The sequence below is a fragment of the Mycena indigotica genome (assembly GCF_014461135.1).
Source record: "Mycena indigotica strain 171206Taipei chromosome Unknown Mind.scaff0001, whole genome shotgun sequence".
NCBI classification, from domain to species: Eukaryota; Fungi; Basidiomycota; class Agaricomycetes; order Agaricales; family Mycenaceae; genus Mycena; species Mycena indigotica.
This window is the reverse complement of record NW_023503000.1, coordinates 3,865,740-3,876,669: the sequence shown is the minus strand read 5'-3', so window position 1 is coordinate 3,876,669 and position 10,930 is coordinate 3,865,740. Positions and strand designations below refer to the sequence as shown.

The window sequence follows — 10,930 nt, the reverse complement described above, 5'->3', positions numbered from 1 at the left end:
AATGATACAACTTCTTCAATACTTATTCTTCGTCGCGTCCGTCGACTGCCTCCTTTGCCTTTGCCTCTTGTTGAGCCTTGAGTGAACGAAACTTGGCCAAAAGTCCAGCTCTGGTGTTGACCAACGCCGCATGGGTGTCTCCACCCATTTCTTTCGCCGTCTTCCGCGCATTGTCGATGGTCTCGTACCACTCCGGTCCCAACACCATTTGCGCTTCGTGAATCTCGGCATCGTCATCCAACTCTCGAGGAGCTGCCCCATACACATCATCTGTCACCAATTTTTTCCGACTCTTCATAATCTCTGTCCGCTTCCGCGTCTTCGCGGTCAAGATCAGGTAGAAGAGGTTACCAATGACATCCACTGCCCACATCTTGAGCTGATCTTTTGTCAGCTTCTGGTCCGTTTGTGCCGCCAGACAGGCCTCAACAAATTGTGGAGTATACAAGACGCCGAGATTTTTTGCGGTCGAACCAGGTGGACAGATCTCGAGTACGTCGACCCCGATGTCAATTTGCTCGTCTTCACCAAGAGGCTTTAGTCTTTTCCCAGACAACTCAGCCTGTTTAGCCTTGACTTTCCACTCTGCCAATCGACTCTTGTTTGCGAGCTTGGTGAACTGCGTAGTGAGCCATTGGACGGTCTTGCCATGATCCCAGGTTCGAGGGTCTTCTGCATCATAGGACATAGGCCCACGAGGTTTGGGGGGAATGGTTAAGAAAGGCGCTGCGTAAGACAAGGTGTTGGTACTGTATCTAAATGAGCCTTATAAGTGATGAGGACAAGATAAACTTACGAATGCACAGTATCTTGGATATGAGGCGAAACATGAGCAATAATCATGGCCTTGGATGGCTGGCGCGACTCAATGTCGAATATCGGCTTCAGTAGCATAGTCAGCTTATTTGAGCGCCACGGAATGTGCACAAAGCCGTCTTCTGCTGCCATCTTGGCTTTTGAGCGAACACATTCTTTGAGGTTCATCAGGCTTTTATTGTTCTCCCGCGCTTCCTCCATTCGTTGTTTGTCGTGCTCCTTCGAATCCTCGTAGCGTTCGCTGCCTGCAAGACTAAGCGTTGTAGTAAGAATCGGAACGCACAGAGGCGGGGCAAACGAACTCGACAAGGATTAGCTGGCCTTCCTCTGCGTAAGGGAGGAGTGTGTTCTTGATTGTAATCGTGAGTAGAGCGTGGCTCCGGCTGCTTTTGGCATTTCGGAGAGTTGCTGTTGTTCGCCTATGGGATAGAGCCTTGTTGATGAGTTCTTCGAGGTCGTCTGAAGTGCGAACGCCGGTCGAAATGAGATTGGGGCGGACATTTCCAACCTTGTCTTCACGGACGGCAATCTCAGTGCGAATGGGGTTGCCCTGTTCATCAAATTTGTCGGTGGTCTCTAGTAAATCCGAAGCGTGCTTCCCCAACAGCTCTAGAAAGGTCACATTGAACTCGAAGATTTCTCCACTTTCGACTTCTGGAGTCAATGCGGTCTCAGAACCTTGCGCTTGGACGAAGCGTTTTCCAACAGTGCGCGCAACATCAAAGAGATCCCTGGCGATATGATGTTCTATGCTCTCCATGGTATAGGTCTTGCCACTGCCTGTTTGACCATAGGCGAGAATGCAGGCAACACCACCAGAAAGCGAAAGTGACAGAAGCTGTTACTGGTTTAGACACAAAAAGTGTGTAAATCCGATGCGACAAACGTCGTTAACCGCTACTGTTCGCTGATACACCTCTTCATTCTTGACATCGGGCCCGAAAGCAAGGTCGGCTTCGTAAGTCTTGTGAGCGAGTGTTGGTCCATTCCACTGAAATCGGTCTCAGAAGTGGCTTCATGGTATGAAAGCAATAGCTACCTTCATCCCTGGCACGTGTGCGACAAAGATTCCTGGTTCTGCGCTGGCGACAGTAACACCCGCACAGAACTCCACAGTTTCAGTAGACGCGTCTTCAGCATCGAGATTAGCGTGGAATTTATCGGCAGCTTCGTTCGGAAGAGGAGGGCGTGTACGAAACGCGACAATCACGTCCTTCGACGCGTCCTTGGTCGTTGGTCTGAGTTCGGAAAGTGGCAAGGTAAATCCTGTTGCTGGAGCTCGTTTTTCCTGCCATTCTTCGAGAAGAGCGCGGAATTTGGGCAGCTGGGTTGTAGTAAAGGTCGCTGAGGATGCCATCGGAGAACAGGTGTTGGTCGTTGTAAGCTAGACGCGGTCGGCCTTGCTTTTGTATCTGCCGAGGAGAGGTGGATTTCAGGTGTGAGAAAGATGATCAGCCGTCAACATGTAGCTGATTTAGAATTTCGAGTCAACAACGACGGCTGCGAGGTTTGGTCTGACTTGCCTTGAGTCACTGCCAAAGGAAGAACGAGGTCCATCGGGCATGTAAGTCTCCTGATACTGGACTTGCACTCAGGGCAGCAGAAATATTAATAGATACCTGCAAATCGTCCCCTCAGTCAATAGCGGTACCGTGAAGCAGCGGTCCCGAAGTTTCATCCAGCCAGGTCCGCGAAGATGGAAAGGTCGCACAGTGCTTATTGAGTACTTCGCATTGAGTGGAGGAGGTAGAAGAAGCAGATCACGTTTATTGATTACGCGAGCGGTCAATTCTTCTTGTTGGGATCAAGAGGGATCAAGTTGTTCCAACGATAAAAAATTCCTGTCCCGTGAGCCAATTCAATGCAATGCGATTATCGACGATATGTTAATGAACGACAACAATTACGACGGTGCGAGAAATGTAGGGGAAGAATGCGTCAAAGTCCACGATGTGCTACAAGTCCAAGATTCACAACTACCAAATAACAGCAGCACCAAACACAGCCAAAACGAGAGCCGCCAACGCAGGCCGTAAATTTGATGCTCCCGAAGTCTTGTTGTCGTTTGCTGTTCCGACATTGGTCTGCTGGGGAATCGTGGGCGCCGTTGTTGTCGCTGGGCGAGTAGGTGGCTTGGAAACAATGGATGTCGGGGCAGCCTTCTTGCTGGTGAGGCCAGCTGCCTGGGAGGAGGCGGAGAGCGGTCTGACAGTTACTTCAGGCTTCAGATCGGCTTCCTGTGTTGGCGCAACGATGAGTGTAGCTGCCGATCAACAATCAATAAACTAGAAACAAAAGATAGGCATGACTCACAGTCGAAGTTACCACCGTTGTCTTCCGCATCAGCGATGGCTTGGAGCAGCAGGTCGGCAGCGTTTGCGGGGACCTGGGAGACGATGCCGATTCTAGGAGGGTCTTGCGAAGGGTGGGTGAGGTTGCCAAAGTGGAAGATAACCAAGTTCGACCGAAAGAACGGATCGCCTAAGCTCCAGCGGAAAAGCGCACCAACACCAGGAGCATCGGTCGAAACAAGGTTGTCAACCACACATTCCTGTGCTTGACCGGCTTCCGTCGGGCCGATCAGGTCGCGGGGGTCGATGGGGAACATTTTCCCGCCGATTTGGAAAGTCAAGTTGTGGGCTTGAGCACAAGCGAGTGTGGCGCTGTTGGGAATTGTGGGGTCGTACTCGGGCGAGATTGAGCCAAGTATGTTGTTGACCACATCTTTTGGCCCACGAAGAATCGAGTTTCCGGTGTCCATAAGTGCAGACATCCTCGTGGCATCAACACCACCGCTAGTTGGGATCTTGGAAGCGGGGACTTTCCTGCCATCAAGCCAGACAGCATCCAGATCAATTTCCCAGCGAAGTGGGTAGACCTCGTTTGGCGCAAAGGTCGGTGCCGTAATTCCACCCTCCTCAGGCTTGTAGAGACGGACGGGGACCCATGTGATGGTCTTGTTATCGACGCCAGGTGGAAGTGAGCCGAGAGTGAGTGCACCAGTACCAGAAATATCGATGGTGGACCGTTGAAGAGTGATAGCGAACATAGCCATCTCTAGGGCTCCAGTTTGTGCGATTCTGGAGATGAGTGGACCATCTGCATAAGACGAGGCAACGAAATGGTCAGTTGTTGCTTGTGGGCCAAACTGCTTGGTGACTGCTGCGCCTTGGATCTGTCTTACACGGATATTAGCGGTATTCCAGGCGGCGTACGCGTCACTCACGACTCGGTCGGGAAGCCCAGACCGAAAATACCCGCAGCACCAAATTGGACGACTGAAATGTTTTTTTTAGTCGTGGATCATAATAGATTTCAGGACGTACCAGCATTGGTCGTGTCTTCGATAGCGGCAAAAAGCTGGTTCTCAATAGCTACGCCGGCAATGGAGACAGTGTCTATGGCAATGTTTCCTGTTGCGTAGGTGCCAGTCGTAGAATCCCCGTATCTCATCGTTACATTTGCACCAGTCCTCGACAGAGACTTGGCAGGAAGATGGGTCGTGCGTGACTTGGCGCAGGCATTTGTTGTGCAGTCGGTGGTTATTACCCAGAGATCAGACGAGCCGGTGTCTTTTTTAGAGGTTGAGGAAGTTGCCTGAGACAAGCAATGGATCGCTCACCAAGGTTAACGACGGTAGTGGTGTCTCCCAGTTGAATGGGGACCGTGTAAAGTCTGGGGGGAAGACGTGAGAGTAGGTAGCCGGAAAGAACAACTCAAACGTACAAGTCCGAGTTGTCTCCTAATCCGATAGTTCCATCTACATTCCCCTGCCTCCTCATACTGTCATAAGAGTGGAAATTTCTCCCAGAGAATCGTCGGGACATAGGGATAGCATGTGTGGCGTGCGAGACGAGTAGGCCGAAGAGAGCAAACGATAGCGAGGACATGAATGAGTGCGGCGCGCGGCGCTGGAGCGTAGAAAAAAGAGGGAAAGGTCCAGACCGAGAGAGGAAAGAAAGAGACGGAGAGAGAAGGAAAGAAAGAAGGAGGTTGAGGCAATCTGACAGAATTCAATGAGAGTATCATTTGTGTGATAACCGAGTTGTTGCCCGCCCTAGCAGCAACGATCCGGCACCGCCGCGACGCCCTTTCAACCAATCCTTGGCCGCCAATAGCATGCAGTTACATTGCATTAGTGGTTTCTCAAAGTGAGCTCGCCGCCGTCTTTCTTTTGCGTCGGCGTTGGATCCCATCCCTCAGGCTGCAATTTACAAGACCACAACACGAAACAAATGCCTCATTTTGATACCATCGTTCTTGGCCTCACTTGTTGCTTACACTGCCAATGGACTATATTAGGCGCCGTGAATCCGACGACGTCTCCCGTCGTTATCCAAGAGCAGGACAAGAGTCTCTGGGCAACAACGTTGAAGCAAAGTTGAAGGCATCTACTTGCATCTGAATGAACCTGCTTCAAGGGACATCAACTGTCGTTACTTGTTGCTCGTGAACAGAACTTGTTTGCCACGGCGCCAAAGCGGCACTTAAATAGCTATCAGGCCTAGGCCTAGACTCTCTATCCATTGGATGGAAGCCAATTGAACGCGTTCACCAATGACAAGTTGAAGGTTTTGAAAAAAAGTCAACAGACGAGTGTGGAACTCCAAGCGAACCTAAGTAGAGTTATGCAAGGACTGTAACTTTGGCGATGAAATCTCCAATGAGGAGATTTTCCAGACACAAGGAGTACAACTGTTACTCATAAGCAAATTCGTTTTCTTGGCGCATTATGTATGATTCAGAGAGGACGCTGAGACATCTGAGAGCAAGTCGCCTTGCTCAGTGAGTATTGGGGAGAGTCTTTGATGTTGCGATTCATTTTGCCTTGTTGTGGGTCCACCCTCTTGTGTAAGAAAGGCTAAGAAAGGTCGATGACTGCGACAACTGTGCTCTTGGCAGCTTCGGCAGGAACGGCCATCGGCGGCTGATCCACAGCATGTCACCAACCTGACTTCATCTCCACGAGCACGTCGGTGACGGCTAACTTCGCAGGCACCGGCTTGGCCTGCTTTCATTCTTGTTTTCCTCCATGATTCCTCTTTCCATCGCCGCTATCCTTCTGTCTCTCCCCGCATTTGTAGTCTCCGAACCCATTCACATTGAGATCTCACGAAGAGCCGGTCGGTGGCCTTCATCTCCATCCGACTTTCAGGCCGCAGCAGATTTTGCTCGCTCTCGGTATGGCTACGGCAAGCCTTCAAACTCAACTACGAAACGAATGCAACGGAGAGCGAGTTCCCAAAGCTTACCTTTCGTGAATCAGGTATGCGCTTCGACGTCATCATAGCGACGATGTTGAATACTGGTCCAGCAAGGAGACTCCAGCTACTTCGGGACTGTTAGCATTGGCACCCCGTAAGTCCTACTGGCTCCGTTTTCCTCAGCGCCCGTCCTCGCGCTCAATTTCATGCATGTCGTATCTTGAGCCAAGGAATCACCACGCTGTTCCAAGCCCTCGATGATTATCGTGCTCCCAAGCCTTTGACTGACCACTTCACAGTCCACAATCCTTTAATGTCATCCTCGACACCGGATCCTCTGACTTGTGGGTCGCAGACTCTTCATGTCGCAATTGCATCAGGGAAACTCCCGTGTTCAATTCTGGCCAGTCGAGTACGTTCCAACAACAGTCTGCACAACCCGTAGGCATCAGCTATGGCTCGGGTCAGGTGCAGGGCTTATTAGGCGTTGAAAGCGTCAGCATGGGCACTTTCTCTGTTGCAAAGCAAGGCTTTCGTGAGTCTTTCGTATTGTCGTTCTCTACGCAAGCTAATGGAATATCAGTGAAAGTCACTGCCATTTCGAACGGCCTTCTCTCCGGCTCCGTATCCGGTATTATGGGCCTTGCATTTGGTGCTATTGCATCTACACAAGCTGTCCCTTTCTGGCAGGCACTTGTGTCGAGCAACCAGCTTGCGACGCCAGAGATGGCATTCTGGCTCACGCGATTTCGTGGATCGCGGCGCTTCGCTGAGGAGGAGCCAGGAGGCTCTTTCACTCTTGGTGGCACCAACTCCTCGCTTTTCCAAGGCGAAATCGAGTTTTTGAATCTTATAACCCCAGGCCAACCCACCTTCTGGCTGTTGGGTGTGTCGCAAGTTACAGTGCAGAACACTTCAGTGCCAATCACCAAAGGCGCTCTCGCTGCTATAGACACCGGTACCACACTCATCGGTGGACCGAGTGCTGACGTCGCTGCCATCTACAGTACCATTCCTGGCGCTATTAGGAGTCCCACTATGGAAGGCTATTTCGAGTTCCGTATGCATTCTTTACATGATCGCAATTCTGCTCCTGATCTTTCACCGCAGCTTGTTCCACTGTCATACAAGTCAGTATGTCGTTTGGTGGGAAGGTGTGGCCTATCAATCCCGCCGACATGAACCTTGGCTCGGGGAGTAGCAGCAATATGTGCATTGGCGGCATCTTCGACCTTACGCTAGGCAGTGCCATCACTCCCAGCTCAGGAAACCCGTCGTGGGTTGTCGGCGATACATTCCTTGTGTGTGCTATCTCTTCTGATCCGGACACTGACGGAAATCTCTTTAGAAAAATGTGTACTCTGTTTACCGCGTCAACCCCAACCAAATCGGTTTTGCCCAGCTATCGGACCTCGCCGGATCCTCAGGCTCGCCACAAGCGGGCAGTGGCGCGAGCAGGAATGACGCGCGACATGCTACCCAATCGAGTACGATGGTCTCACTTTTTCAACTCCGAGCTGACAAATTCTCTCTCTCTCTCAGTGCTTGCGATATCATTTGCTGCTGGGGTCGCCATTACATCATACCTTCTCTGATGCGCCATATTCTGTACTAACGTCTACTGATGACCCTCCATAATCCTGCCTGTATAATATCGCTAACTCATTCGGAACATTCAATCTTTCACGGGCACGGACTCATCTCAATACGGTTATTGATTCTATTTACGGGCTAAGATAAACCTAAAATCAAGTCAATATTTGGAGCTGGTGGAAGGCCAAAATCTTCCTTGGAATTCTTTTTAACACCAATGCCTCTGTGCAGGAAGATATTCTATTATAATTTTGCTTTGGCGGTACATCTACTAATCGTCACGCCACGTATCAAGTCTTCCTCTTCTGCTGTTCCGCACAGGGCAACATCTCCCAGAACATACTGATGCATACCGTCGACCAAATGACCCCAATATTCTTCGAGCAGCCCAGGCGGGCGAACAGCGTCGTCCCAAGCCAGCCAAAGGTTCAGCTGGCCCAAGAACGTGCGCGACGACAGAAGGATGCCCCCCGGTCCTTTGCGCGAGCCACCAACGGTTTCGATCAGCTTCAGTGATGGGTAATACGAGGTGCGGTACACCGACTTGGTTTCCCCCGTGTGTGTTATACCAAGCAGTGCTGGCGCTCCTTGACTCTTGCTCGACACGGCCGGAGTCGAGGCAAAGCCGTCGTCGATGCGAGCCCAGGCTTTGGCCCTTTCCGCACGCGCCAGAGCAGTCGTGAGTACGCGCCCACGAAGTGATGTTGGCTCATCGTGCGTGTAATCGCGCATTTGGGCCTGAGCAAGTCGCGCCTGCTTCCAAAGAAAGGGCAGGCTTTCTTGGGCGGAAACTGGAAGCGAGACGGTGTGGTACCCAAGAGTTAGAGACATGTCCCAAGGGTCACAAGTCGGTGTTGGAGAAAGTTCGAGTCCAGGAGCAAGCCCTCGCAATCCAATAGCTGTGTACATTACTGTCGGAGGCGAACGAGGGGCAGAGAGCTCTGGATGGCTGGTAGCGAGACGATTCCATGCCAGATTACTGAGAGCGAAGACGACGTTTCCGAAGCTGACTTGTTGTGCTTTACATTTAGTAAATATAGCAGCCGTTTGTTGCTGGTTGAATCGCGCACGGATGGTACGGATGCTGCCATAAGTGTTGGAGGGAACAACCCGAGGGAACGTTTGACCGCCCTGCAAATGATATAACATCAGTTTATTACTGGTGCCAACCAACTTGTCAACTGAACCTTGGAAGGTGTGTCATCCTTCAGGGGCTCTTCATACCCTAGAAGGCCCATCCTCGTCTCAGAAGAGGGCGGAATAGGATGTTCTTGCGTTCGATTTGGCCAACGTGTTCTCCATTCCTCGTCAAGCAACTTCAAGAGTTCTTCGTTCGACCGTGGGTTCGTTGTGTTCTTGTGTCCGCCAGCCAAGATCTCAAAAATACCGTTGAGACACCGGTGGGCCGCAGGAGACTGTGTAATGGAATGCGGGGTCCAGAAAAACAATTGAAATTCATGGACCCCGTCGGGTTCTCCTGGCGCCTGGCCGAAACGGGCGATATCAAGTCTCGACAGGCCTTGGGAGGCGGGAGGCAGCATTCTGGGCCCATTATAAACGCGATCGAGAAGATCCCGGCGGCATTTGCTATCGTGGAAATGGATAAAAGCACCAGCTTGTCGAAAGGCGTCTTGCGCATCTATTGGTGGGGTATACACGAACTCCGCGCCGTCGTAGTCCCCTGGCTTCATTTCAATGGTTGACGCAAGAAGGGTATGCCGAAGCAGTGTGACGGCCCAGGCGACCTGGATGCGAAAAGGTGAAATGAGTTCGGCGGGTGCGAAAAATGTTATTCGAGCTATTGAATAAATCAGTGTCTTCTGCTACGGGATGAAGTAGAGTAACGAACTGAAGATGTCGTTGAGGCCATAAGCGCGGCTCGGAAGAAAGTACGATCTTTAAATGGATGAGACCTTGAAAGTCTTTGGAAGATAGATCAAGACCAACAGTTCATTTGGGCCCAAAGGCCGTTTGAAAGTTGGTACAACGCGTTCGGTAGGCGCGGAGACAGATTGAGGAATGATTTCCATGAAAGTAACTCCGATTAGAGGTCGACCAAGGACTTTTAAATTCCGTGATAGGGCGAAAGTGAAGTCAGGAGGGCTTCTTTCGATTGGCAGGGCCTAATTAGCATCCTATCCTGCGTGAAAAATGCTTCATGGTGGGAATGCATATGCGTTTCGTTACAGGCCCTTCTCATTGAGCGAGAAGAGAGCACACTTGGACTCAGAATCAGAGATTAGAGGAAAGGTACTTAAGGTCGCGTGATCTGTCACGGTAAATGTCACAGTTGATGACTTGGACTTTGTCAAATGCGTCGCTCTCCACTCCCTATATCAAGAGCTAGACACTTTGGGCCCTATGCACTGCTATCAACCACTTCATGTACCACCTCGACACCCGGGCTAGTGACATGTTCAAGTTCTCTCAAATCTAACAAGTACCAGCCCGTCGTGGCGTCCACGCAAACTTTACATACTAAAAAAGCTCGCGCATCATTATCTCCCCGGACGCATCTTCTGTGGGATACAAACATCGGTAGGCTCCCGATTTGCCTTGCCACTCTTCTACCCCTCAGAATGGCGATGACGTGCCTTAAATCGTCCCAGCCGATGAATTCGACCTATCCGTGCCCCTAACAAAAAAGCATTAGGGTCCCCTAACAATCGCCTAAAGAGCGATCGTCAAACGGTCGGGCCTCATTCCACAACTTCCCTCTGTCCACCATCTACTCGCCACGGCCGCGTTATTTCTGTCCTCCCCATCGTTTGTCCTCATCGCGTAAACACCATGGCATCGACCACCACCAGCAGCAGCAGTGCCAACAGTTTCTACACCCCGCTCCCGACACCCGTCTCCCCCACGTCGCTGTCGATGGAGACACCTTCCCTTGGCTCTAATAACATCCTACCACGCCCTAAAAGAGGTGCACCCCCAGTCGCACCGGCGAAGTCAAAGTCGGATGATGGCAAGAAGAAGGCCAATGTTATTGCCCCTCTTGATCCAGCCCTTTGCGAGGGTTGGTAGTGACCAGCTAGGCTATGGATCGTCGTACGCATAATACCTTCCTTCCTCGTATCTAGACTGATAGCCGTGCGACAGCGCCCACGCATCATACCATTCTCCCTACATCGCCACTGTTGATTTTTATCTGCATATTCTTTTCTCCTTTGTAGGCTTTGCTCTACCATCTGGCAATCGGAGCTACATGCGCGGTTCGCAGGAAGAACTTGTTCTCTACTAGTAGGGCATGGGCGTTGATTACATAGGTGTATTCTTGATTCCTGCCTGTGGTTTATTGAAGGATATAAAGCCAG

The 10,930-nt window shown here is 51.1% G+C and overlaps 4 protein-coding genes across 4 annotated transcripts; 1 reads left to right on the top strand and 3 right to left on the bottom strand.

The window, feature by feature from the left end:
- Nucleotides 1–22: 22 nt before the first annotated feature.
- MIND_00113200 (Kinesin-like protein) lies at nucleotides 23–2,173 on the bottom strand (the record flags this gene model as incomplete). Its single annotated transcript, XM_037358077.1, has 5 exons — nucleotides 23–749; nucleotides 797–1,069; nucleotides 1,119–1,654; nucleotides 1,703–1,807; nucleotides 1,856–2,173. The coding sequence occupies 5 exons, from the start codon at nucleotides 2,171–2,173 to the stop codon at nucleotides 23–25; spliced, it is 1,959 nt and encodes a 652-aa protein (XP_037225987.1).
- A 619-nt stretch (nucleotides 2,174–2,792) lies between these two features.
- MIND_00113100 (Peptidase A1 domain-containing protein) lies at nucleotides 2,793–4,706 on the bottom strand (the record flags this gene model as incomplete). The annotated part of the gene is made up of 6 exons (XM_037358076.1): nucleotides 2,793–3,079; nucleotides 3,130–3,995; nucleotides 4,043–4,094; nucleotides 4,143–4,388; nucleotides 4,439–4,491; nucleotides 4,543–4,706. The coding sequence occupies 6 exons, from the start codon at nucleotides 4,704–4,706 to the stop codon at nucleotides 2,793–2,795; spliced, it is 1,668 nt and encodes a 555-aa protein (XP_037225986.1).
- Nucleotides 4,707–5,848: 1,142 nt separating this feature from the next.
- On the top strand, nucleotides 5,849–7,615 carry MIND_00113000 (Acid protease; the record flags this gene model as incomplete). Its single annotated transcript, XM_037358075.1, has 7 exons — nucleotides 5,849–6,082; nucleotides 6,131–6,174; nucleotides 6,320–6,555; nucleotides 6,604–7,080; nucleotides 7,131–7,321; nucleotides 7,369–7,507; nucleotides 7,563–7,615. The coding sequence occupies 7 exons, from the start codon at nucleotides 5,849–5,851 to the stop codon at nucleotides 7,613–7,615; spliced, it is 1,374 nt and encodes a 457-aa protein (XP_037225985.1).
- A 241-nt stretch (nucleotides 7,616–7,856) lies between these two features.
- On the bottom strand, nucleotides 7,857–9,643 carry MIND_00112900 (uncharacterized protein; the record flags this gene model as incomplete). Its single annotated transcript, XM_037358074.1, has 5 exons — nucleotides 7,857–8,632; nucleotides 8,684–8,744; nucleotides 8,801–9,411; nucleotides 9,463–9,509; nucleotides 9,561–9,643. 5 exons carry the CDS (start codon nucleotides 9,641–9,643, stop codon nucleotides 7,857–7,859), a joined length of 1,578 nt encoding a protein of 525 aa, XP_037225984.1.
- Nucleotides 9,644–10,930: the final 1,287 nt, after the last annotated feature.